The sequence below is a fragment of the Dryobates pubescens genome, chromosome 19 (genome assembly GCF_014839835.1).
Source record: "Dryobates pubescens isolate bDryPub1 chromosome 19, bDryPub1.pri, whole genome shotgun sequence".
Lineage (NCBI taxonomy): Eukaryota > Metazoa > Chordata > Aves > Piciformes > Picidae > Dryobates > Dryobates pubescens.
The window spans coordinates 12,708,529-12,734,868 of NC_071630.1; the positions used below are offsets into that span (position 1 = coordinate 12,708,529).

At 45.5% G+C, this 26,340-nt stretch overlaps 1 protein-coding gene across 2 annotated transcripts; it reads right to left on the minus strand.

The window, feature by feature from the left end:
- Positions 1–1,978: 1,978 nt before the first annotated feature.
- CA5A (carbonic anhydrase 5A) lies at positions 1,979–25,649 on the minus strand. Of its 2 annotated transcripts, none has more exons than XM_054170130.1 (7): positions 25,481–25,649; positions 14,748–14,945; positions 9,633–9,751; positions 7,921–8,016; positions 7,710–7,772; positions 5,514–5,669; positions 1,979–2,670 (listed from the first exon to the last, which is right to left on the minus strand). In XM_054170130.1, the coding sequence occupies exons 1-7, from the start codon at positions 25,599–25,601 to the stop codon at positions 2,491–2,493; spliced, it is 933 nt and encodes a 310-aa protein (XP_054026105.1). In that variant the 5' UTR covers positions 25,602–25,649; the 3' UTR covers positions 1,979–2,490. The 2 variants fall into 2 exon arrangements, with proteins under 2 accessions (XP_054026105.1, XP_054026104.1); XM_054170129.1 differs by lacking the exon at positions 25,481–25,649 and adding an exon at positions 16,339–16,494.
- Between the last annotated feature and the right edge of the window lie 691 nt (positions 25,650–26,340).

Below are 26,340 nucleotides of genomic sequence, written 5' to 3' on the forward strand. Positions count from 1 at the left end.
AGCTCCCTATGAACAAATTATGTATTTGAATCTGCTAGGGAAGCTTTATTGAAGGGTGAAACAAGCTCAGTGAATCAGAGGTACACAAAAACTTGGTAAAAATTAGCAAGTCAAATAAAAAGCTTTGATTTCTTTTTAATAGACCCAGTCACATCTGGCAGGGACATTGATGTGGGCTACCTACAGCTAGCTCAGTGCCAAGCCATCTGCACTTTTAAATGCAAAGGCAACACTAAGATGACTTTATATTACAGTTTTTTCCTAACTGCTAATGATATCCAAGACCTCACAGACAGACAAGATACATGCCAGTCTGGATCAGTGCCATCTTTCTATGGGGTCATCCTCAGCAAAGTGATTGCAAGAACAGCACTGAACAGAAACCTCAAGCTGAACAATGACCAGGTCACACACACTCAGGCAGAAAGTAAAGGACTTCTTTTCCTCTTGCCAGAACTGTAGATATCCATTCCAAAATTCTTCTGGAACCTGTCATTCTCTGGCAAAAGCATCACTGATGTGGTTCTGCAGACCAGGAACACAGTAAAAAGTCTGGCTGATGGTGCCAAAGACTGTATAGCTCAAGTGAGATCACAAAGTGCAGCCAAATTGGTAGAGATAGTATTGTTCTACAGAGTTAACCAAGATACAAATTCAACTGAGCAGTAAGGGCCTGGGAGAAGCAATATCAAACTGAAGATCTATGCTGCCATGTGGAAAATCACTGTAAAAATAGGTACACTGCAGTGGGCCAGAAGAGAGATTCTCTTACATTTACCACAGAGTTAAGTGGCCACATTCCAACTTGCCAAGGGAGAAAGGCACAGCCATTGCAACATAACAGCTTGAGGCAGAGCTATTAAGCAAGGAAAGGCAGGACCTGGGCACTTAATTGGTTAAACAAGAATATTCAGAAGTCTTAAAATATCAGAGTCTCACTAAAAAACAAGTGTTAGAAGTGCTTTTCAATTGAACACTTGTGACTTCAGAAAGAGAAAGCATGGATTCTAACATGTTTTAATATAGTATTGACAAGCTCTGTGCTGGCTGCACTTGCAATGAATCACACCAGCAACCAGTGACTTTCCTCACTGGCAGGAACAGACCAAGTAACATCTGCTCTCCCGGAAGACTCCTTAAATACAATCAATCAAGATCACATCACGAGTTTAGACCTGCTCCTCAGCAGAAAGTCTGACCATACATTTGGTGCATGGATTTCATGCACTGTTAAATACAATAAAGGATAAAAAAAGCCAGTGAAAAAAGGTGCTTGAGAGGCAATCATGGCTACTAGCAGTATGCTTCAGAGGTAGATAATACTTGTGGCAACTGGACTGTAACGCTAAGATAAGGCTCCGTGGCTGGCAGCTTATGCAGCAACTCTGGGCCACAAACAAATTTCAGCCACCACTTAACTTCATTACCTTAAGGTGCTATAAATACCATCTGGTCCCAAATTGTCCTGAAGCTAAAAAAACTCATTTTATAAAGGAAAGTGCATCTGAAGACAAAACCTTGGAGAGACTGGTGCTCCCTGACTTACTGGAAAAGAGCCTTTCAAGTACCTGGATGCTGCATTTTGTCCACCCTGCTAGCACTGGATTAGGATCCAGAAACTGGTTTGGGTTTTTCCCCTCCCCAAATCCCATTGGGAGGGACAGATGGGGTTTATCTACTTTTGCTTTCCTTTGATGTGATCAGTTTCCTGGGATCAATTGGACATTTTCACCTATTTTGCTGTTCTTGCCAATCTTGAGATACTGGAGATTCTCCTCTGCCTTCTCCTCCTGGTACATTATTGATACACAACAGTAAAAGCTGCCATTTAGTGTAATGTTTTAGAAACAGTCTTCTGGCTTGTGGTGTAGAGTGGACAGTATCCAGCATCCACTTCAAACATGGACCATGCACTCAAGAGAAAGGCAAAGGTAGCCTCCAAGTAGTTTTTCCCTTCTCCTGTTGTCCCAAACACCAAGGAAAAAAGGGCACACAGAATGCCCCTGAATACGTGACTAGAGAAGATCATTCTCTTCCCAGACCTCTGAAACAGTTCCACAAAGGGACCTGATCATCATGAATGCTTTCCACTTCTTCACACTTGCTGTGCTAGCTTGTGTTTAGTTGGGATTATTAATTCATGCAGGTCACTGAAAGAGCATCTGAAGAAACACAGAACAATTCAGAAAAGAGGCAAGGGAATAGATTTCCTGCCCTTATTTTCCCTTTCACTGCCAAAAGAATTCCTTATTGGTCCCTGCCTTGAAGCAAGTCAGTTTGTTAAGGGTCAATATTATTTACTTCTTAGGAAAAGCAAATCTAAAAGAACCCCACAGCTTCTCTACTGAAGGTCAGAAGGCACTTAGCAGAACCGAAGCCGGCTGTGAAATGGTACAGCACACACAGACACTGCAGGGAAAGGAAAGACGATTGAAAAAGAGCATCACTTATCCAGGTACCCCCAGTCTGGACTGACATTTCATGGGCCACCTAGGGCCTGATCTGCTCAGCATGGTCCTTGGGCTGCACTTCGGCCTTCAAAAGATGCCTGCTTTGGAAGGAGGAGCGGACGGTCCGGTTCATCAGCGGCTGGAGAGGGCGGAAGTTGTCTACCATTCTCTGTTCTTCCTCACCGTCTGAGGTGAAGAGCAGCATCCGAAATGCCTCCAGCTGAGAAAGAGAAATGTCCAATTGTGTGACTTCAACTAGAAAGTTATTGAAGTTCATGACAACAACAGTCCTGTTCAGTATCTTTATTGATGATCTGGACGAGGGCATTGAGTCCACCATCAGTAAATTTGCAGATGACACCAAGCTGGGGGCAGCTGTGGATCTGTTAGAGGGTAGGAGAGCTCTGAGGAGGGACCTTGCCAGGCTGGGCAGATGGGCAGAGTCCAAGGCCATGAGATTGAACACATCTAAGTGCCATGTTCTACACATTGGCCACAACAACCCCATGCAGTGCTACAGGCTGGGGTCAGAGTGGCTGGAGAGCAGCCAGGCAGAAAGGGACCTGGGGGTACTGGTTGATAGTAGGCAGAACATGAGCCAGCAGTGTGCCCAGGTGGCCAAGAAGGCCAGTGGCATCCTGGCCTGTATCAGGAGTAGTGTGGCCAGCAGGAACGGGGAAGTCATTCTGCCCTGTACTCAGCACTGGTCAGGCCATACCTTGAGTCCTGTGTCCAGTTCTGGGCCCCTCAGTTTAGGAAAGATGTTGAGTTGCTGGAAGGTGTCCAGAGAAGGGCAACAAAGCTGGGGAGGGGTTTGGAACACAGCCCTGTGAGGAGAGGCTGAGGGAGCTGGGGTTGCTTAGCCTGGAGAAGAGGAGGCTCAGAGGAGATCTTGATGTCTACAACTCCCTGAAGGGAGGTTGTAGCCAGGTAGGGGTTGGTCTCTTCTCCCAGACAACCAGCACCAGAACAAGAGGACATAGTCTCAACCTGCACCAGGGGAGGTTTAGGCTGGATGTTAGGAAGAAGTTCTTCACAGAAAGACAGATTGGCCATTGGAATGGGCTGCCCAGGGAGGTGGTGGAGTCCCCATCACTGGAGGTGTTTAGGAAGAGACTGGATAGGGCACTTGGAGCCATGATTTAATTGATTAGATGGTGCTGGGTGATAGGTTGGACTCGATGTCAAAGGTCTTTTCAAACCTGATTTAATTCTATCCTATTCTAAACATTCATTCAGGCCTGGAAAGTATATCCAAGGTACTGCTGCATTTGCATACTGGGGAATTTTTGCATGACCTTCTGGCACTCCTTTTGTCACCTGCTGGTAAGGATCATGCCATCACACTTATCAGTGCAGAAGATAAAGTGTCAGTCATCTGCCAGCTTTAGGCAAGCTAAATCTCAAACATGGCATGTCTGAGACAGAACTGACTCCCATTCAGACACTGGAACATATGTTATCTTTAAATAACTCTCACATGCTATCTTCAAATAAGTCTCTCCAATCTTCTTAATTGACACTTCCTGGAGTTGTGTTCTCTTACAGACATGCATGTGCTCAACCCAGCAAAGAGGGAACCTCAACAAGCAGCAATCTACAGAGTTGTTTTTATCAGTGGTTTGTAACTGGGGATTCAAATAAAGTATGCAGCAGATCAGCTTTTATTGCTCACAAGGGTATCACAATGTTAAGTAAACAATGAGCCCTTCTATGTCATAAAAGAATAAAAGGGAAAAAGAGTCAAGAAGGAAATAAGTTTCTGCTGAGAAGAAGAATGATTAACACACACTGCAATCAGTTCTCTGCTCTGTTACCAATCTTCAGTTCTTCCCATCCTGTTCTTGTATGCAAGCCAAAGCATTAAGATCATAAAATGGTTTGGGTTGGATGGGTTGGAGGGGACCTCCAAAGGTCATCTAGTCCAAATCCCCTGCAGTCAGCAGGAACATCCTCCACTAGATCAGGTTGCCCAGACCCCTGTTGAGCCTGAGTTTGAATATCTCCAAGTATAGGGCCTCAACTACCTCCTTGGGCTCCATCCTTGTAAGGAGAGCAAAATAATGCAGTGTTCCAATAAATAACCTTACATTTTTTCAAGTGGTAGCTTCCAGGATAAGACATTGTTTATAACACACCCAGATAAAACTCTGTGGGAGAGCTGGGGAAGCATCTTTAAGTGCTTACTGAAGAGGTCTTAAGTCTTTCAATATTAGCTGTTAATGTCAGGATTCCTCTCCAAACAAACACTACCTGTGAAGCAGCCACTGATCTCCAGGTTTTCAGGGAATTACTGGGAAGCAGCTACTTCTGTGGATAGAATGGTTTATGCTGGGAAAAAAATCTTTCAAACCATGGAGCCTGTCCCTCAACCTAACACTGCTGAATCCACTACCAAACCATGGAGCCTGTCCCTCAGCCTAACACTGCTGAATCCACTACCAAACCATGGAGCCTGTCCCTCAGCCTAACACTGCTGAATCCACTACCAAACCATGGAGCCTGTCCCTCAACCTAACACTGCTGAATCCCCTACCAAACCATGGAGCCTGTCCCTCAGCCTAACACTGCTGAATCCACTACCAAACCATGGAGCCTGTCCCTCAGCCTAACACTGCTGAATCCACTACCAAACCATGGAGCCTGTCCCTCAGCCTAACACTGCTGAATCCCCTACCAAACCATGGAGCCTGTCCCTCAACCTAACACTGCTGAATCCACTACCAAACCATGGAGCCTGTCCCTCAACCTAACACTGCTGAATCCCCTACCAAACCATGTCCCTCAGCACCACATCTATAAGGCTTTTAAATAACTCTAGGGATGGGGATTCCACCGCTGCCCTGGGCAGTCTGTTCCAGGGCTTGACAACCCTTCTGAGGAAGAAATTTGCTCATGGTATCCAACCTAAACCTCTCCTGGCACAACCTGAAGCTGTTTCAGCTCATCACTTGCTACTTGGGAGAACAGACCAACACCCACCTGGGTCCAACCTCCACCTTCCCCTCCGTGGCAGCAGCGAAACAAAGATTGCATGATCTGAAAAGCAAGTGGAAGATTTACCTGATCCTCATCAACCTCTATTGGCTTCTTCTTAATAATCCATGTGACTGATTCAGTAAGTGGGGGAGTAGTCAGAGAGCCTGCATAAGTCCAATAATCAGGACATGAAGGCAACAGGCAGGTGGGATCAAAGACATCAAACTCGATGACAGCATCCTAAACCCCAGGGGGAAAAAAAATAAATCCATCCATTATTTTTAGGAGTTTTCTCTTGAGAAAAAGAAGGACAGGAGATTAATAAAAGATCTTAATGATGAGGTTAAAGCCTGTATGTTTTAGAGCTGCTGTATCAATAATGATCTACAGAAAACAGTAATTTAACCCCCCCAAAAAACTTGTACAAAACTGTGAAGCTGGATTTAAAGCAGGAGAGAGAGTTATTGAGTACCCCCACACCCCACCCCCCCCAAGCCATCAAGAATCCAGTGCAGAAGGAAAAAACAACAAGGAGTGTGAAGGAGCAACTGACTGTGTCTTTGTGGGAGCTGGAAGCAAACAGGAAAAGGAGAATAAATGGTGGAATAAGTTCAAGGTAGCTGTGCCAGATACCCTTAGCAGACTGCAAACAATAGTGCTTTTGCTTTTCACCACGTGATTTGAGGCAGCAGGGAGAGGGAAGAGGACTAAAATGTTACTTAAATCACAAGCCTCCAGAACCTGAACTCCCACAAATGAGATATCAGACAGCACACAGGAGCTTCAGAGATTTCCTACACAAACATCTCTCTTCTGGGGCATTTCCAGGGTATATCTGCACTGCAGGAAAGGAAGACCCTGGTTTTCCTTAGGTTTTATTGGTTTCCCACTGAGAATGAGAAATTAACAGAATCACTCAGGTTGGGAAAGTCCTTTAAGGTCACCAAGTCCAACTGTTAACCCAACACCAAGTTGACTGCTAAAACTTGTCCCTCTGCATCACACCCACATCTTTTAAACCCCTCCAGGGATGGGGACTCCACCACAGCCCTGGGCAGCCTGGGCCAGGCCTTGACAAGCCTTTCAGAGAATAAATTGTTCCTCATGTTCAACCTAAACCTCCCCTGACAACTTGAGGCTGTTTCCTCTTATCCTATCACTTGTTACTAGGGAGAACAGACTGACCCCCACCTGGCTCCAACCTCCTTTCAGGGAGTTGTAGAGAGCCAGAAGGTCTTCCCTAAGCCTCCTTTTCTCCAGGCTGAGCAATCCCCAGGTCCCTCAGCTGCTCCTCACACGATGTGTTCTCCAGACCCTTCACCAGCTTCACTGCCCTTGTCTGGACTCCTTCCAGCACCTCATTGTCCTTCTTGGAGCGAGGGGCCCAAAACTGAACCCAGTACTCAAGACCTGGCCTCACCACTGTTGAGTACAGGTGGACAATCCCTGGCCTGGTCCCGGTGCTCACAATATTTATGACCCACCTGTGACACACTGGTTCATCTTCAGCCAGCTGCTGACCAATACACAGAAGAATTTTCACTGCACTGCCATAAGTATTTCTTCTATTTGGATTTTAGAAGTCCTTACTGTGATAAATAATGTCACAGCAACTGCATCTGGATGTGCTCACAAGGCAGCAAAATTCTCAGGGTGTATTTTTGTGTGTATACCTTCAAAAAGACAGAAGCACCTGGAGGAGAAGCTGCTTCTGAGCACTCCCAGAGACAGCACTCCCTCTCCTGGCAGAAGTCAGCAATCAGCTGGGAAGAAATTCCCCATTCCCCTAGCGGAAAATTTAGTGGCTAAAAACGATTACAACTGAACAATAACCTGCACCTCAAAAAGCAGACCAAAAAAATAAAGCCTTAATTCCCCAAGAAATAAACCACCACTTTACACAGCAGAGAAACCTCTGCTTTCACTTAACACACAACAACTCATCCAGGGGCATCTCTTTTCATGGAGGCAGACAGTCAGACTTCAAGTGGGGGCAAACATTGAACATGGGTATGCTTTTCTCAGGGGATACAAGCTCAAAAGCACCAATTTCCTAAACCAAGAGGGTTTTGGAAGTTTAAAGCATGGAACACCTCCTTAACAACTAGTTTCCCAGCTCCAGCATAATCAACAAATCACCCAAGGTGTCAATCAGCCCCCTACTGGCATTTTAGGCAGAAAGGATTGATTAAGGTTTTGCTGTTCTCAGAATATTCTGTATGTTGAATGACTGCATTAATTATGCTGAGTGATAACTGGTGGGACACAAAAAGTACTTACTTTGTGCTTAATTGCTGGCAAGGCATCAACCAGTGTCTGCAGCCCTTTATGGTGTGCTCCTAGCTGCAGAAGATGGGTGGGAGTGAGAGAATCATTAAGTTGACATTCTGCATTAATCAGAACTTTTTCAAAACAACAACAGTCTAGAAGTATTTTGTCCTAAGAAAAAGCAAAAGGCATCATTACAGCTTGTTGCACAGAGTGAAATTACCTTCAAAAACACTCCAATAACAGCCAAACCGTTGCCTTCCATCACAGCTTCTTCGAAATTGGGGTACACAACAGCATTCCAGTGTACTAAATGCAACTGAAAGAGAAATGAGTGAGAAAGCAACACACCCCCAGAGCACAGGAATGACAGCAACAAGCTTGACTGTTGATCTTTGCTACATTTGCTCCTTGGCAATTTTGAGACACCTCAGAAATCACACGCCAGAAAAACAAGGACCAAAATGTTACTGGAAAAGAGTGGTACAGCCACCCCACCCCCCTGGGGTACTTCACACATGAAAGGCATTTTGTCTGTGAGAGACTGATTACAGCAATTTTGTGCTAGTTAAAATTTGCACAAAACAAGCTTAGTACACCTGGAACTGAAGGACTCTTCCAGCTCTCAACAGGAGGAACAGAGCATGCTATTCTGCTAAGGAACATTCTCCTGCACGGAACATAAGCTCCCCGTGCTCTGCTTGCAGTCTGAGACAAGCATTCCACTGCGGGGGGGGGGTTGTGCATTAAATAGCCAGCCCCAGCCCCAAAACAGTCTTGCCAAGCTGGCAGGCAGCATTATGAACACATTAACAGGTGATTAACATCTTCTCAAAACCAAGCACTGATCACTTGTCACGTTCCCCATCTTCGGCACGTAACTGTGTTCCCCTCCTGGTTTATTTTCCTCCCTCAGCAACTCAATCTATATTTTTCCCTGCTGGCTCCATCCTTTTGATTGACTTTTTCTGCCTTTGCACTTCATCACAAAGGGTTTGCTACTTTAGTAACAGCCTAAGAATTGAAAATAGACTATAAAGTGATCATGACAATCACACTGATTCTGCTGTGCATTATTCACAGAGTTTAGAAACACACACACACAAAATTGTTGATAACTGGAATAAGCTTTCTAACATTAGCCAAGGGATTACACACACAAGACCTGAGGCTCCAGGGTCACACACAGAGGACAGTTACTGTATACAAGGTAACCAGGACAAGGCTTCTTGAGTGACAGGTATGAGTGTGGGAATTAAATAATCTTCCATTCCCTCTTCAAATACATTTACTGAAGACTATTTAACATCCATCTTTCTTTCTCTGCAAGCATTTAGTAGTAATAACCAAGGTGATTTTAAAGCAGTAAGGCCTGGGAGATTTGGAGGTGCATGAGATGCAGCCTGTGCACTGCACTCCCAAGAACAGATCCTGGTCCTCATGTGAACTACCACCTTGCTGCAGCTTGGAGATAAAGCACAAAGTTGAAATCTAGTCTTACACATTTCCCTCAGTACCTGCTGTCCACCTGATCCACACCTGGATCTTAAGACTTGGCTGTGCCTTCACTCTGCTTTCCCCTTTACAAGGAGGAAGGACAAGCAGGGTTGTGCCACTCCATCCATCCAGGGCTGGAATAGCAACGGTATTTTGCTGCCTGCCACTGGCTTGTCTGGGGGCATCCAGGGAGAAGAAAATACTCCTGAAGCTTTCAGTAATGGGGCCAATGGTCAGTTTGAAGATTGTGATCTTCTCCAGAAAACACAGTGAATATGAACTCACTCATAAAACAGGAGATGAGCTGTGAACCAAGCAGGTCTGATCATTAATTCTAAGCTGCAGCTCCTCACACTGGGAGTTGTGCAGCACAGACAGCCCAAGATCCGGCCTCCAGTCCCCACAAATACTAGCCTTCTTCAGAGTTTTCTCTCATACCTCTGCTGGATAAAATTTGTTGTCAACTGTGTGCTCTGAACCCCAGTCATTCAGAGCTCCCCAGTGGAAGTGGAACTGCTTTAGCCTGTATTGGTTTTCCAAGGGACCTCCAACGATTGCTACAAAACAGAGCAAGACACACCCATTAATACAGAAATATCCACACAAGCAGCACAGCAAGGTCCTTCTTGAAATGAATTTGCCCAGCAAAAGGAAATCAAATAAAATTCAGTGGAGCAACTATCTTCACTGAAACAGTCCCCCTGTGGCTCAGCTGCTTTTACACTTTGCTTTGACAAAGCTGTCCAAGCAAACACATCACTGCTTTTCCCTGCAGTGTGAATCAGCTATAGCAAATTGAAGATAGCTATCAAATTGAAGATAAGTTAAACAGTCCCCCTCATCCATCTCTCCTCAGGAGATTTCCCTCCCTCCCCCATTCACATCAAGTTTGGTGTAGCTGTGGTGATTATGTGTCATGTTCTGCACCCTTCTCTTGGAGCAGGTATACGAGAAGTGCCTTACCAGAAGAAATAATGAGTGATGACAAAGGAATTAATGATGACAAAGGAATTAGTGATAACAAAGGAATTAATGCATGACATCCCAGCATAACCTCAACATGAAAAACACTGAAACTTCCACAACAAGACTTCAACAATCAAAGTTTGCCAGAAAAATCAGCAAACTGTGTCCAATGTTCAATTTTTCTCTCCTCCCCACCCCCCCTCCAAGTTACAAAGATCCAAACATATTATTCTGCTTTAACACAGCTCTCAGACTGCTTAATTGATGGTTAACAGATCTTCTGCAGAGCCAGAAATATGCTCATATTGTGGCTACTCTAAACTGCTCAAACTGTAGCCCCCCGAGTATCTAAACATACAACCTGCCTAAGGGAAAGATTCTCCATTTCTGGAGGCTTTTGTAGAATCATGGAATGGTTTAGGTTGGAAGGGACCTTTAAAGGCTACCTAAGGCAACACTTCTGCAGGGAGCAGGGACATCTGCAACTAGAGCAGGTTGCTCAGAGCCTCAAAGAACCTGACCTGGAATGGTTCCAGGGATGGGGCATCTCCCACCTGGGCAACAGAGCCAGTGTCTCACCAACCTCAGTGTACAAAATGTCCTCCTCTATCCAGTCTAAATCTCCCTCTTTTAATTTAAACTCATCACCCTTCATGCTGTCATTACAGGCTCTGCTAAAAGTCTGTCCTAACCTTTTTAATAGGCCTCTGAATACTGCAAGGCCACAGTGCTCTTTGTAGCCAGGGAAACAGTCTGCTCTCCTGCTTTCAGAAGACTTCTCTCATCATTTTGACGAGAGTGTTTGCCTAGCTTTCTGCACACTGTTGGGTTTTACTCATTTCCCCCTAATGGAACCAGGAGCATCCTGCAAAGTCTTCTTGCTATTTAATATCACAGCATCTGGTAAATGAGAGGCCATAATCACTTCTGAAGGGCTATCAACAAACATGCAGTAGAAACCCATTTGCTGATTTTTACTGAGCTGTACATCATGGTTAAATATTTCCATGAACCACTGTATGAAGTACATAATCCCACCACTACTTCTGAATAGAATCTAATCACTTTAATACTAAGGAGAAAGCAATGAGAGGCATTAAGAGCTTTTTCTTTCTTTTCTCTTTTTCCCTGAAAGCCAGCCAACAGTTTTGCAACTAACTAGAAAGGCCTGCTTGTGAGAGAAAGACTAAGTTAGAGCAAGCTATGCAAACTGGCATTTACTTAACTTCACCCCCTGCTGCTGAGCTCCTAGCTTAAATGCAACACTGACTAGCACACACACACACACTAAAAAGATGATGCAATTTTGAGGGATGGGATGAAGATGTGGCCCCCACTGCAAAGTTTTTCAGAATTAAAGGTTCTGGGTTCTAACACTATCCAATCCTGACTATGTGATGATGCAAACCTCCAAGTGATTACATTGATGACACTGACTGGAATGATCACACTGGAATGTTTGCCTCCTGAGTATGGTCAGGCACAGACACAAAAATGTAGGAAATCAGGTTCCTACAGAGGACCCTGGAAAGTGATAAGAAACACACAGGAGATTACAAACATTTTTGCCATTTCATCTTCTCTCTGTTTACCAGCCTGGATAATTTGCAAATGAAACAGACCTTTAAAGGGACTCTAAGAACAACCAACCAACCAAAAGAATGGGATCAGGTTTTCATGGTAGCTGTAGTTGTGTTTCAGACTTGCAGCAGATGGCATTCATGCACACAGACAGGACCACATTCTGTACATACCTTCCCCACACCCTCATTCTTCTTCATCCTCCTGCTCTGCTCATAAGCAAGCACCCCATGGCAGCACTACCTTCATCTTTTGCCTGGGTCTTGTTTTCCCTCTCTCAGGAGCTGACCATTTTTGTCTATTGCAGACACATGTTTCATTTTTGTCTTTTTCATCCTCTGTTTCAGTTGTGTTGCTTTTTTGTTTGTTTATTCACAAGGTTCCTTCTCTGGATTTCTATTATTGTTAAACAGAAAGCTGGCAGGAAGAAAAATCAGAAATAGCAACAGTAAAAAGAAAAAGGTGGAGGAGAGAGGCAAGTTCTTGAAAACCTGGACATTTACACAGCAACACCCTGTTGTCTGATGTTTCTCAGTCTGTCATTTTGGAGCCCTGTCCCTGTCAGTTTAGTGGCACCTTTCATCAGCCATCATCATCCTTCACTGACCTGAATTCATTTGAGGAAGATGACAGTGATGAAAAGGCAGAAACAGGCAGCAAGAATGCTTACACTTAAGAGATTTAGCTGGTCAGTCTTACAGATGAAGCCTGTAAGGCCCTTCAGAGCTGAACAGGCAACCTCTGAAAGACCAGCACCCCTCCAACTGACAGTTCTGATGATTCCATGCTTGCCTGTGTCACAAAACCCGTCCCTGTGTATTTAAATATTGCCTTTTCCTTCATCTCCTTTACCTCAACTCAGGCAGGAAAGTGCAATTACTTTGTTACCCATCAAACTGCAAACTGTTCTCATGAACACATCCTCAGCAGACAGTGGGGTGTGGCTGTATAAAGTTAGGTTGTTAAAAAGCAAAATCAATCTAAAGTTAGTAAGCTAAAATGACTGCTGAGCTAAGAAGTGATATCTCCATCTCAGTCTCCCCACAAACCCCACCCCACCAAAGCAATAACAGCTTGTACTGCAAATACAGCAGGGTGCAACTTGGTTTCCTCCTCACATATCACAGCACTCAAATGGACAGGGGCAGAAACTTTCCTGGGTTGGATGCTGATATTCTGGGTGAACAATAAACAATAAAAACAAACACAAACTCCCTAAATGTCACACAAGGCCCTGAAAGCTCCATGCATTCCACCACTACCATTTTTGCTCCATTTTTTTTAAATCAGCCTCTTTGCAAACAACCAAAACTCTTAGTACTGTGGAGACAAAGCATTTGTTTATTGGCATGCTGAAAGCTTCCCTAGAGTGTCAGTACATCCCTATGAAGATCTAGCACCTCTCACCATAAGCAGCCAGATTAAACACAGATTACTTTAGTCAAACAAGATCAAACTTGCCCAAGGTCCCTCAACTTTTCCCTCCAGGAGAAGTTGAGTAATCACCACAGTCACAGGTATTGTGAAGTACACAATTCAACCAATACCAGTCCACCTGCCTTTATGCAATACCTTCTTTATACATACCTTTGTTAAACTTACAGAATCACAGCATGGTGGTGGTTGGAAGGGACCTCTGGAGATATCTAGTTCCAGTCCCCCTGCAGAAGCAGGGTCACCCAGAGCAGGCTGCCCAGGATCACAATGTCCAGGTGGGCTTGGAATCTCTCCACAGAAAGAGACTTCACAACCTCTCTGGGCAGCTTACCCCAGGGCTCCATCACTTTCACAGCAAAGAAGATTCTCCTCAACTTCACACAGAACCTCCTGGGTTCCAATTTGTTGCCTCTTGTTCTATCGCTGCACACCACTGGCAACAGTCTGCCCCCCCTCCTCTTACCCCACACCCTTTAACTCTTGCTGAGTATTGAGACAATCCCCTCTCAGGCTACTCCTCTCCAGTACCCTCAGCATCTTTGTAGCCTCTGCTGGACTGTCTCCAATAGTTCCTAGTCTCTCTTGAACTGGGGAGCTCAGAAACAGATCCAGTACTCCACATGTGGCCTCACTAAGGCAGAGTACAGCTTCTGACCTCCTGGCTACACATTTCTTCATGCACTCCAGGAGACCATTGGTCTTCTGGGCCATGAAGGCACATTGCTGGGTCACAGGCACGTGTTGTCCCAGGTCCCTCTCTGCAGAGCTGCTTGCCAGCAAGTCAGCCTGTATCAGGAACAAGTCAGCCCCACACCTGTACTTCCTCAACTTTTTAAAGGAGCAACAGACAGGAAATCTGGAATTTGGTAGCAGTATCTTAAGTCACTTGACTCTATTAAGCACTTTGGGGAAAAAACTCAGCTGCTCAGGTCAGTGCACTTATTCACAACAAATTGCTGGAACACATAATTGGATTTCACATGCATGGACTCCTGCTTCTACTAAAGCAAGAGGCACAGAGGCACCTTGCTGCCTGTGGTGGCAGCTCAGAATGATTTCTCTCTCCAAAGCTTACTGAGATAAGTGTGTATGCTTTCCTCCTGAAAGTCATTTTGCTGCTGATTATCTGAAATGCATTAAATAAATCTGTTAACGCCACGAAAAGAGATAAGTGGCAGATTATGAATGTGTAATGATGGAATCTCCTAAGCAGATAGAAATGTGACTAAAGATTGACTCAGGCAGACAAAGCCATGACATTACAACACCTAATCAAAAGGAAGGGCATTAAGACCTGTGCAATAAGAGTAAGTTTCAACCAACAAATGAGGATTTGGACAACATGCCCACGGTAAAATACACATAGCAAATGGGAGGTAGACCTTCTGCATTACCATCCCAATGCTCATAAAGCCACTTTTACCTGAGGTGTTCCTCTACCATACATTCCTCTTCAACCATTCTCCTGAGGTTTTACACCACACAAACATTTCTCCTCTCTCAGCATGCATAAGACATTAAATAGACCTTTTTTTTTCCCCCCTTTATTTTTGAAGGAGTTTTGCTTACTTGATCTATCAGTAGAGTCATCAAACTCAACCAGGAACGAATATCCGTTGTTCCAGATGTGAAGGCACGTCGTTGGGTCGTAGCTGATTTTCAGGGGCTTCAGAAAGGGGTCATAAACACTGTCTCTCCACTCGATGTTGATCGGAGACTGCCGGGTGCCCCCCGGAATCGTGAGTGGACTCTGCCAAAGGGGATGCACTGGAAGATGAAGAAGAGAGTCATGCATGATACAGAACTTCCAACTAAATGCTTCAGAACTTTTTGGCAAGAGAAGATGCTTTGGCATATTGGCTCCAAAAGCTAATTCCAGTCAGCTGATGACAAGTAAAATAATAATACATTCCACTTGCATGACTCAGAGCTACACAGGGGAGTGCAGTAGTTTGCCTTAAAACTGTGTTGATACCTTTTTGTGTTTTCAAAATGCTTTTCAAGGCAGTTCTGCCCCCTCATTCGTCAGAAATGTGTCTTCTTTCTATTACCAGATGATTTTAAAGCAGCTTCTATTTTTACAAGCTTGCCAGTCTCATCACACCACTTCAGATTTCCTCACAGGCCGTCAGCTGATGTCAGATGGTACCAGACACAGGACAACTCCCACTACAAAGCACAAAGTCTGTCAAAGGTGCCAGTCTTTCACCTGTGTGTGCTCAGGGATTACACCACGGCTGCAATGGTGGCTTTTGCCTATAGTGCCTAGGGGTTACACCACTCCTGAAGCAATATTGACCACTTCAGGCAAGTACCTAACCTATCCTACAACTTAAGCTTACACCTGTAAAATCCCAAACTACTGATTCTGAGGGCAGCTTGGGCATCTCAAGCTGGCATGACCAACACAGATGCACGACTATAGCTTTCATATGAGTTTATGCCGTTTAAAACCAGAACCAAGATCTGTGTGGACAAGAAGCACCTGTTCACCTGCTGTCCCCAACATCATTTGACCTACAGATGAGGGTGTTTTGTCCCCTGCCCACCCACTGAATCCCACCTGAGAGGCTCCAAAGCACTCTGCTACTGGCTACTTCATTAGACTTATCTGCTCACGGGCCTTTGGAAGAGGAAAGAAATAACAAATTAAGTACTTTAACAAACCACTCCTGTGAGAAGTGGCTAAACCACCTTCCCCCTCACTTTCCACATCAAGGGGCAAACTTTATGGGCCTGCACAGGGCCACTGCACACAGGTAAGGGCGAGGTGGGCAAGCGAAACTATGCCCAGGAGGGCCACAGCCCCGCTACTGTTGCTGCCATTTCCTGATGCTTCAGCAGAGAAACCGCCACGGGCACAGCCCAGCTGAACTTGGCGTCCCCTCTGCTACACAGAGCTCTGTGGCACCGGCAGCCTCCTCAGCTCGGGGGCCTGAAGTGACCGCGGAACAGGAGCGCTGCGCTGCCCAGGCCCCTCAGCCAGGCTCTGGGGTGGGCTGCCTCAGGGCCAGGGAACGACGAGGGAGGAGAAACCCAGAGGGGCTGGGACAGTGCCCTGCTCTCCTCAGGCGGCTGGAGGCAGCCGGCCCCGGGCGGCCCCGCTGAGGGCGGCGGCTCCCCGCGCGGGGCAGCGGCGCGGGAGGGCGGCGGCACTCACGGCAGTCTCGCAGGCGGTAGGAGCAGCAGGCGCCCAGGCTGCATCGTCGTGTCCCCCGCCGGCAGGCAGCGGCCACCCAAGCCCGGCGCAGCAGCAGCGGCAGCAGCATCGCGGAGCAGTCCGCGGAGTCGGCGGGCACCGCCGCCCAGCCCGGCACGGCCCCTTCCGGCACAGCCCCTCCCTGCCATTGCCATGGCGCCCTCGGGGGAGCGGGCGGGGAGGGCGCCATCGGCAGCTTCACCCTCAGAGACGGGCCTTCAGCCTGAGGCGGTATCCTGTGGCAACTCCAGAGGAGCGACCACGCTTCCCTATGGGTGCGTATGGCCAGGAAAGTCCCAGGGTGCTCCTCACACAACAAACGTGATTCCTCTCAGACTGACAGCCCGGGGGCTCGTTTGTGCACCTCAGCGGATCAGCAGTGACTCTTCTCCAGTTCGTTTTGCTCGAGGGGGAGGTTTTGGTTTCTCCCAGCGGAAGGCGGGCTGGGACGTGATCCCTCTCCCACGGAAACGTGGGCGGCCCTGGAGTAGTGGGGTCCCACGGAAAAGTTAACATTGTGGCCACGTTACCTGACTGAATCTGCCCCAAAGGCTGGAGGCCAAAACAGGCCCACCCCAGGACAGTAAAAAGGGCCAATTCCAGTAGGTCTGACACCACCTGAGGGAGGCCTTGGTGAAACTGGTTAAACCTTGGTTACTCCTTGCACCTTTCCTGTGCTTCAGCTGCTGGTGAGGAATGCAAGGCAAAAAGGGAAGCCTGCAGAAAGCTGACAGCGTCAGTGAAAGCACAGACATGAAGCATCCTTGGTTCTGCTGGGTCTGTTGGGTGGCCAGGAACACACCACCACACCTCAGCTCCTGGCCTTCATCTTGCTGCCTGCTTTGAATCACATTTCTTGGTTACTCCCTTAAAATCATTTTGCAAATCTGTGTGTACCTTTTGTGGATTTTAAGAATAGAATAGAATTAACCAGGTTGGAAAAGACCTTCGAGATCATCAAGTCCAACCCATCACCTAACACCATCTTAACAACTAAAGCATGGCACTAAGTGCCTCATCCAGTCTCCTCCTAAACACCTCCAGTGATGGTGACTCCACCACCTCCCTGGGCAGCCCATTCCAATGGGCAGTTGCTCTTTCTGTGAAGAACTTCTTCCTAACCTCCAGCCTAAACCTCCCCTGGTGCAGCTTGAGACTGTGTCCTCTTGTTCTGTTGCTGGTTGCCTGGCAGAAGAGACCAACCTCCAGCTGGCTACAACCTCCCTTCAGGTAGTTGTCTTCCCCTGAGCCTCTTTTTCTCCAGGCTAAGCAACCCAGCTGCCTCAGCCTCTCCTCACAGGGCTGTGCTCCAAACCCCTCACCATTATTATTATTCCTGTTAGAATGAGTATTTCTGAATTTTTATGAGGAACCTGACATAGCCCTGAGAATGTCTTACTGAAATGGAGACAAGATTAGATACTCCACCAGAGTCAACCAAGAAGTGTTTGCTCAGGCTTATAACATTGTGTAAGAAGTTTCCATTGCGTTCATAAGGATAACATATTTAAGGTACTCCTAAGCTGAATAAGGGGGGGTTGAAATCCAGCAAGTGAATTGCTTTGAGTGGCTACATGATCAGAAAACCGGTCATTAGGAGATGTACAAAGACAAACAGGATGCTTAACTGGGTTTAAATTTCATTTTACTTCTTATTTTGTATAGCAGGATTCAACTGCAGACATAATGAATTCTTAGCTTGACTCTCAATGTATTTCAGGATGGCTAATTTCCTATCCTCAGCATATAGCTTCGTGTAACTCAGAGAGCAGAGACAGGTAATGGATGAAATGGAAAACAGTTGCTGGCCATAAACATTATTCAGGCATAACCACACTTTAATAGCCTGTTGATCGTGGTTGGGCAACTGTCTCTAACACAGCCTGATGTTGAAGCTGCTTGTGAGCAACAGGTAGTTTCTAGTCATGAGGACAGCCCATATGAGCCTCAAGCTTAATTACAGTAGGGACTGCAGGGATAGCTTCTTATTTATTAATATTCATAAACAGGGGATACTGGGGATTGTGTTCATCTACTAACAAAACAAGGCTGTCCTTCCTTCACATTCTGATCTGTTGTGTGTCCTCTAAATACAGTTGATAAGCTTGAGCAGCTTAGATGTATGTATGCCCTATACCACGTATAGGTGCTTACAGTTGCAGACTGTAACCCCTCCCAGGAGTTGTTCAAGGCTGGGTTAGATGGGACTTTGAGCAACCTGATCTAGTGAAAGATGTCCCTGCCCATGACAGGGGATCATCTTTAAGGTCCTTTCCATTCTAGGATATGATTCTGTAACCTGGTTCCTGCCTCTTTTCTGTATGATAAAAACACTTAGGGGGGGAGAGGGGGGGAAGCAAGCCTCAAACTCCACTGAAGCATTAAGATAACCAAACTTTAGGAAGCTTTTTAGGGAGTTGATCCTGTGAGATTTTGAAAATGTGAAGTTTATTATAGTTACAAAACTACTAAGCTGAACAGAATGAGTCATGCCTTGTGGGTTGAAGAGCACAACCAAAGGGAAGTTCTTATGGCGTAGGCTTTCGGAAATGGTGGGCTGTTCAGGTGCAAAAATAAAGAGAAATATGACCTACAACACTTCTGTTTCCCTTCTGAGTCATCCACTGAATCTGCATCCAGTTTTTAGGTGCACATGCTATTTCTCACAGAGCATGCATTTCAGTAAAATTGTAGCATTTAATTAAAAAAAAACCAAAACAAACACCAAACCTTTTCTTCTCTAAGGAGTTAAACCCTATAAAATACCAGCATGGTTGTAGTAAGGTGGTTTGGTTTGGCTGCAAACAGAAGTGCAAAACCTACCTGTGCAAAAGGAAAAATAAGCCCTAAACCTTGTTCCCAGCATTTAGAATTAGAGTAGAATAGAATTCAACAAGTCCAAGTGCTGGGTGCTGCACTTTGGCCACAACAACCCCATGCAGAGCTACAGGCTGGGGTCAGAGTGGCTGAAGAGCTCCCAAACAGAGGGGGACCTGGGGGTGCTGATTGACAGCCACCTAAATATGAGCCAGCAGTGTGCCCAGGTGGCCAAGAAGGCCAACGGCATCCTGGCCTGCATTAAGAATAGTGTGGCCAGCAGGAGCAGGGAGGTCATTGTGCCCCTGTACTCAGCACCAGTTAGGCCACACCTTGAGTACTGTGTCCAGTTCTGGGCCCCTCAGTTTAAGAAGGACATTGAGACTCTTGAACGTGTCCAGAGAAGGGCAACAAAGCTGGGGAGAGGCCTCAAGCACAAGCGCTATGAGGAGAGGCTGAGGGAGCTGGGATTGTTTAGCCTGGAGAAGAGGAGGCTCAGGGGTGACCTCATTGCTCTCTACAACTACCTGAAAGGTGGTTGTAACCAGGAAGGGGTTGGTCTCTTCTCTCTAACAATCAGCACCAGAACAAGAGGACACAGTCTCAAGCTGCACCAGGGGAGGTTTAGGCTGGAGGTTAGGAAGAAGTTCTTCATGGAGAGAGTTGTTAGCCATTGGAATGTGCTGCCCAGGGAGGTGGTGGAGTCACCATCCCTGGAGGTGTTCAAGAGGGGATTGGACGTGGCACTTGGTGCCATGAGGTCTGTGCTGGCAGGTTGGAGTCGATGATCTTTGAGGTCTCTTCCAACTTTAGTGATACTGTGATAGAATAGAATAGAATAGAATAGAATAGAATAGAATAGAATAGAATAGAATAGAATAGAATAGAATAGAATAGAATAGAATAGACCAGGTTGGAAGAGACCTTCAAGATCATCACGTCCAACCTATCATACAACCCACCTAATCAACTAAACATTTAGCCAGTGTGGCCAAAGTTTTCTTTTCTGCACCATTCCAGAAACAGAATTTTTTCCTTGGCCATGTCCCAGCTAGAGATGGTGGTTTATGCAAGAAAGACGTGGCTCTCATGCAGCAAGCTGGAGAGAACAACAGCAGCCAGAATTACAATCTCTCTGTTGTTCTTGTGTTTTTCCAAAGGGGTTACGTTTCTGGACCATCTGGGAGGTTTCAGCTGTGCTCTTGTTCCTGAACTGAGAGTGGTTTCTGCATGCAGTGAGCCCCCAAACCAGACATCTGGCACTTGGTCTACTACGGGATAAGGTAAAGTGATGCAGAATCTGGGTGGAAAGAGAAATAGAAATCTCATCAGATAGGTCTGTTTTCAAATGTACCTACTTGGAGCAGGTCCAGAGGAGGCCACAAAGGCAATCAGAGGGCTGGAGCACCTCTGCTATGAAGACAGGCTGAGAAAGTTGGAATTGTTGAGCCTGGAGAAGAGAAGGTTCCAGAGGGACCTTACTGCAGCCTTCCAGTGTTTGAAGGGGGCTACAGGAGAGCTGGAGAGGGACTTGTTACAAAGGCATGGAGTGACAGGATGAGGGATGATGGCTTCAAACTGGAAGAAGCTGGCTATAGATTAGATATTAGGAAGAAATTCTTCCCCATGAGGGTGATGAGGCACTGGAACAGGTTGCCCGGAGCAGCTGTAGAGGCTCCAAGCCTGGAAGTGTTGAAAGCCAGGTTGGATGGTGCCTTGAGCAATCTGGTTTAGTAAGAGGTGTCCCTGGCCGTGTCAGGGGGTTAGAACTAGATGATCTTTAAGGTCCATTCCAACCCAAGCCATTCTACGATTCATTAAACAAACACAGTGAGCATGAAGCCAGCGAGCGGTTTGCACCCTGTGCTTTCTATGTGCCTCATTTACCATCAGCTCACTGAGGAAGGGCCTGGTTGTTGTTTCCCTTTTTGATGCGCATTTCTATGGTATTGTCAGGCCCATTACGGTGAGTATTGGAATACAGCAAGCATGACCAAGGTGTGAGTCAGCTGTGAAGAGAGATCTGCCACCAACAGACCTAGTCTGTGCTTGATTTATTTTAAGCCTTCCAGACAGCCACAGCGATGCTTACATTTGCACTGTGGGGGGTTTCCTACCTTTCCCAGCTGAATTGGATGTATAGAGGCACCAAAACGGTCCCAATGCTTTGGATTATTTTCTGTGATTTGGAGTAATTGTTAAATAGCTATTTTAACAATTCTTGTTTGCAATCCCTCCCTTTGGAATAATCGTTGCAACATTTGTTTAGCATTACACAACTATCAGAAGCTTTGGGGTGAGATTCAAGATCCAAATGAAAATACAGGGTGTGTATATGACTGGATCATCATGATTTATAACTTGATTTCCAGGAAAATATTTTGAAGGCCACAGTTCTATGGGCAAGATCCAAGATAAATTCAGTTAAAGGAGAGGATTTTGCTGCCAGTTTGCACTGTTGTAAACTTGATTTGAATGGACAAAAACATTTGTCAATGTTTCAGTTTTCCCTGTAAGGATCCCTGGGGAGGAGAGAGTTCTAACATGTGGGCTACAAAACTAAAGAGTATGAAAATTAATGCAGGTGGCTGTCAAGTACAAATGAAGGTAAAATGATTTGGCCCCAGTGGATTTTGTTCTTTATGGGTTTAATCTTTATATAACAAGACCTGTTGAATAAAGCACTTCCATTTGTTTGCACAGGGACTTTCAAACAAGCTTCACCCAGCTCTGAGGTGAAACAGGGAGGACAGGATAGTGGCACTAGTGGAGAAGCCCCACCTGCTTGAAGCAAAGGTTGTTTTGTCCTCAGCTGAGCAGGGATGTTTCCCATAGCAACACATTCTGCATGAGAAAAATGAAGCCAAACTTACCCCTGAAACTCAATAAAGGGCCATTTTAAACTTTAAAAGAGCATGGCTCTGCTTCAGCCTCTTGGATTGAACATTGCAGAGGAGATCCAAGATAGGTTGAGTTCTTTGAAGCTTTTTAGTATGAATCAAGATTTTGGAGGATAAGAGTGATGGTTGGCTGAGGTCCATCGTGACAAGGTGTTGAAAGTTCTGCTGAATTGATGTCAGATTTGGACTGTGATGCAGGCCAGTTTATTGATAAACAGTCCAGTGCTTTTTATCAAACGGATGTAAGTGACAGAGTGCTCTAAGCTCGACGGGAAAGCAGCGGCAGATTGTGAATTGCTGAGCTTTTCTCTGCTTCCAGGATGTTTGGCTGCGATAGGAGCCTGGATGAGAAGGCAGTGGCTGAGGCTAAGTCCAGATAAGGAGGAGGCAATTCCAGTTGGCAAGGTAAAGCAAACAGAGGCTTTATCTTTTCTATATAAAAACATTTGCTAAAATTATGCATGCAGGCTTAGTAACTTGGCATGGAGAGGGCTTAGAAGCTATCTCATGGACAATTTGAGCAGTTACTGCAGTTGTACGTGCAGTCCTGGAGATGGCACACCTGGATTGTGTGTCATTGCTGAACTTGCACAAGGCTCTATAAACCCCTCCAAGGATTCTGCTTTTCTTGTAACTGGTAAAAGGATAACAAAGGAAGAAGCCATTCAGGTCTGCTCTGGCAGTAACTACTAAGGTACTACTTAACTACTACTACTAAATACTACTTAACTACTAACGTAACTACTACTACTTAAAATCCTTATGAAGACCTTTGCCAGCAGCTAAGTCCCTCTCTGTTGGATTAAAAGGTGTCTGAAACTACAGGCTCTGCGATACCACAGAGCTCAGTGCAGACATCCACTGTGACAGTCCACATCACTAGAAATGTTTCCATACATGCCAGCAAGGTTTACACACTTCTTTCCCAGTGAAAGGCACTTTAATCCTTGCAAGGACACAAGGGGAATCCAGAAAAGGCACTAGAAAGTGTCAGGCTTTGAGATGTTTAACCTCACAGCCAACATCCAAGGTAACTGCTGAGTGAAAGCATCACCACCCAGCTCAGCAAGAGACCACTTCTGTGTGTGGGAAGGGTGAGGGAAGGGACACGAGGCAAAGCTGGGGAAAATGAAAACCTTTACACTGAAGACATTACCCAAGAGCTCAAAAGTCCATGTCTCTGATCAAGTTTTTGTCACTGGAAGGGCTGTTTGTAGTGTCAGCTGTGAACAGAGGAATTTAACTGAACGTGTTTTCACTTTGGCTGCATGTTGTGTACAGGGTCTAGAGACCAGATGGAGGAACCCACCACAGACTGGCTTGTTCAGAGCTAGTCTCTATTCACTGGCAGCCAAAGCCAGCCGTTCCAAAGATAGGCTTTTCCTGAACCAGTTTATTTTGGCATTTCCTGCGTGAATGTCAGGGAGTGGAGAAAGATTTAAGCAATAAATAGCAATTGAAAAGAGGAATGCAAGTAAAAAGAGATAGATAGCAATTGCAGTTAATCAGCAGTGGTCTTAGGATGGATGAGCCTTGAGTGGTCTCTTCCTAGAATGTAAGCTACGATGCATTGAGTTTTGGTTTCTCAGTACAGTTCCACGTGTCCCCAGCAAAAAAGAGAGAGCATCATGTAGCCCATTACTGGGAACTGATGGACCATAGGTGACCATAAAATAATTACTTTCACAATCACATGTGGAATCTAGAGAGAGACTCAAAAAATACAATCATTAAGGTTGGAAAAGACCTCCAAGATCATCAAGTCCAGCCGTTAACCCAGCACTGCCAAGTCACCACTAAACCATGTCCAGGCCTTGACAACCCTCTGGGGGAAGAAATGATTCCAAATATCCAACTAAATCTCCTCTGACAATTTGAGGCTCTTTCCTCTCATCCTGTTGTTTGTTACTAGGGAGAAGAGACCACCCCCCACCTGTCTCCAACCTCATTTGAGGGACTTGCAGAGAGCCAGAAAGTCTCTCCCTTAAGCTTCCATTTCTCCAGGTTGAGCATCACCAATTCCTTCAGCTGCTCCTCACAAGACTTGTTCTCCAGACCCTTCACCACCTTTGCTGCCCTTCTCTCGACCTGAGGCAGCACCTAATTGTCCTTTTTGGAGTGAGGGCCCCAAAACTGAACTCAGGAGGTGTGGCCTCACCATTGCCGAGTATAGGGGAATGATCTCAGCTTCTTTCCAGTTTATCTCCTTACTCCACTAAATTTCAACTAGAGTAACACCTTCATCTTTATAAGAGCTGCTCTGAATTACTCCCAATATGCAGAGGCAAGCTTGTGTGCTACATGCTGTATAAAGCCTCCATGTCTAGGACTATGTACAACATTGTGTGCTGTACTTGGCAGCTGATCTACCAGGTCTGGTCATTCAATGTCAGAAAGTATTTTGATGTCCTCTTCAAAAATGCATTTACAAGTATGGAGCTATTCAACACTGAAAGTTACAGAATACCTCTTCTGGCTTTCAACAGAAAGCCCTGTGCTTGACTCCATTCTGCTTTGGTGTACATCTGCCACTAAATCAGCTGTTTTCTCATCAGTTGAGTCAATACCAAATGTGTCAGTTGATGGAGTTTAAATAGAAGGGAATCAGATCTCAGAATTCAGGGAGGGATCTGACTATTCATTGAGAAAACTGAGTAAGCTGAATACCTTTCTGAGGGAAAAAGATACAAGCAAAAAGATTTCCTACATGTAAAAAAATCACTGTGGCTCCAGCTGACATTATCTGCAGACAGGTGAGTAGACAAACAATCTCTGGCTGGCCTCATCTTACTTGTAGACAAGTTAATAAATATTTTAAATAACTACACCTTTGACATCTCCCAGCAGTATCCTGCAGCTCAGGGGGTGATTAATTGTAGTTCTCCTTACGCCACATTTTGGAGGGGTTTGTGCTTTGTACTTCCATCAGGCCTCATTTTCACAATTAAACATGGTAGTGTCTGTTAAATTCAAAGCTACTCCAAATCAATTTGCTCTGTGTGCTTTGAATTACACTTACAAATACAGTTTTCATTGAAACCAGTCAAAACCTTGCAGGACAACACTGAAAATTAATGGTTGCTTAGTCTGTTTCCTCATTGTAGTTACAAATGAACATGACAAACAACCCAGCAACACTAACAACATAGCAGAGATAACAAAGGACAGTGTTTTCATCCTGCACATGGAGATAAATCATGCAATTCAATAAGGTATTTCTAGCTCTAATTTATCTCATTCTGTTCACTCTTTAATCTTTCAGCCACATTCTCAGTTTTGTTTAGCTGACAAGAAGAGCATCAGCACTTCACTCCCCTTTCTTTGTACCTCTGCCTCTCCCTTGCAGAGGTGTCCAGTACTACCGGGTTAAAATGCAGTACACTTACATGCAGCATTCCTGCTTCTACTGGTGCAGGCGACCAGGCTGCAGAGCCGTGCTGGTGGACTCCAGACCGCTTTCAGCTGCTTGTATAAATGCACCAATGCATTTGCCTTCACACTATTCATTGTTGTCTCCTTAAAAATCTTCAGTTCCACCAGCCAAAGGACCTTTCCAGGGTCTAGCAACCTATCAACACAAAGCAGAGGACATACAGCTTCAAGATGAGGGGACCTAGTTCTGAAAAATTTTGAGAGCACCCTTTTCTGGTTGGAGAGGTGGAGCTAAGCAAGTAGTTAATTTTCAACTTGCCCCTGGTCTGGGTTCTTTACTGTCTCTGTATTTTGTTGGGGAACTGATTAGTTGATGATTATGCTTTCCAGGTTCTTTCTCTTCTGGCTCCAGGCACACCAAAAGGCTGCAGAAATCACTCTTTTGTATGCAAGGAGAGATAGCTTATCATTTCTTGCAGCACACATGCTCTGAATCTGAATAGTTGTATAGTTGATTACTGATAGCTAAGAACTGTCATTAGCAGCTGCAGTTCTGAGGACTGGCACTGATGGAACTGAGGAATTCACAGAAATCTTGCGCATACACAAGGCTTGCCCAGGAGAACAGGAAGGGGAGCAGCCTCCTGCAGAGGAAGGTTGTAGCTCCAAGCACCTAATACAGTATTCACAGCCTCGCAGCCTCCAGGTTGAGGAATTTCTTCTGAACTATTAGATGTCCCATAATTTTGTATAGACTAGAAACAGAAAGAGGTATGAGGAGCCATTATTACTTCTCCCACTCACACACCAATTTGACCCAGCTGAAGTGTTTGTTTATTTCCCATGGGTAGAACAGACAGATGTTTTCCTGGCC

Bases quoted from the DNA above. Each gene is read 5' to 3' on its own strand.
- CA5A (XM_054170130.1), bottom strand. From the start codon at position 25,601: ATGAATAGTGTGAAGGCAAATGCATTGGTGCATTTATACAAGCAGCTG. The intron at 7,773-7,920 runs GTAATTTCACTC...CATCTTCTGCAG, and splicing joins TTATTGGAGTGTTTTTGAAG to CTAGGAGCACACCATAAAGG. The intron at 5,670-7,709 runs GTAAGTACTTTT...CCTGGGGTTTAG, and splicing joins TGCCAGCAATTAAGCACAAA to GATGCTGTCATCGAGTTTGA.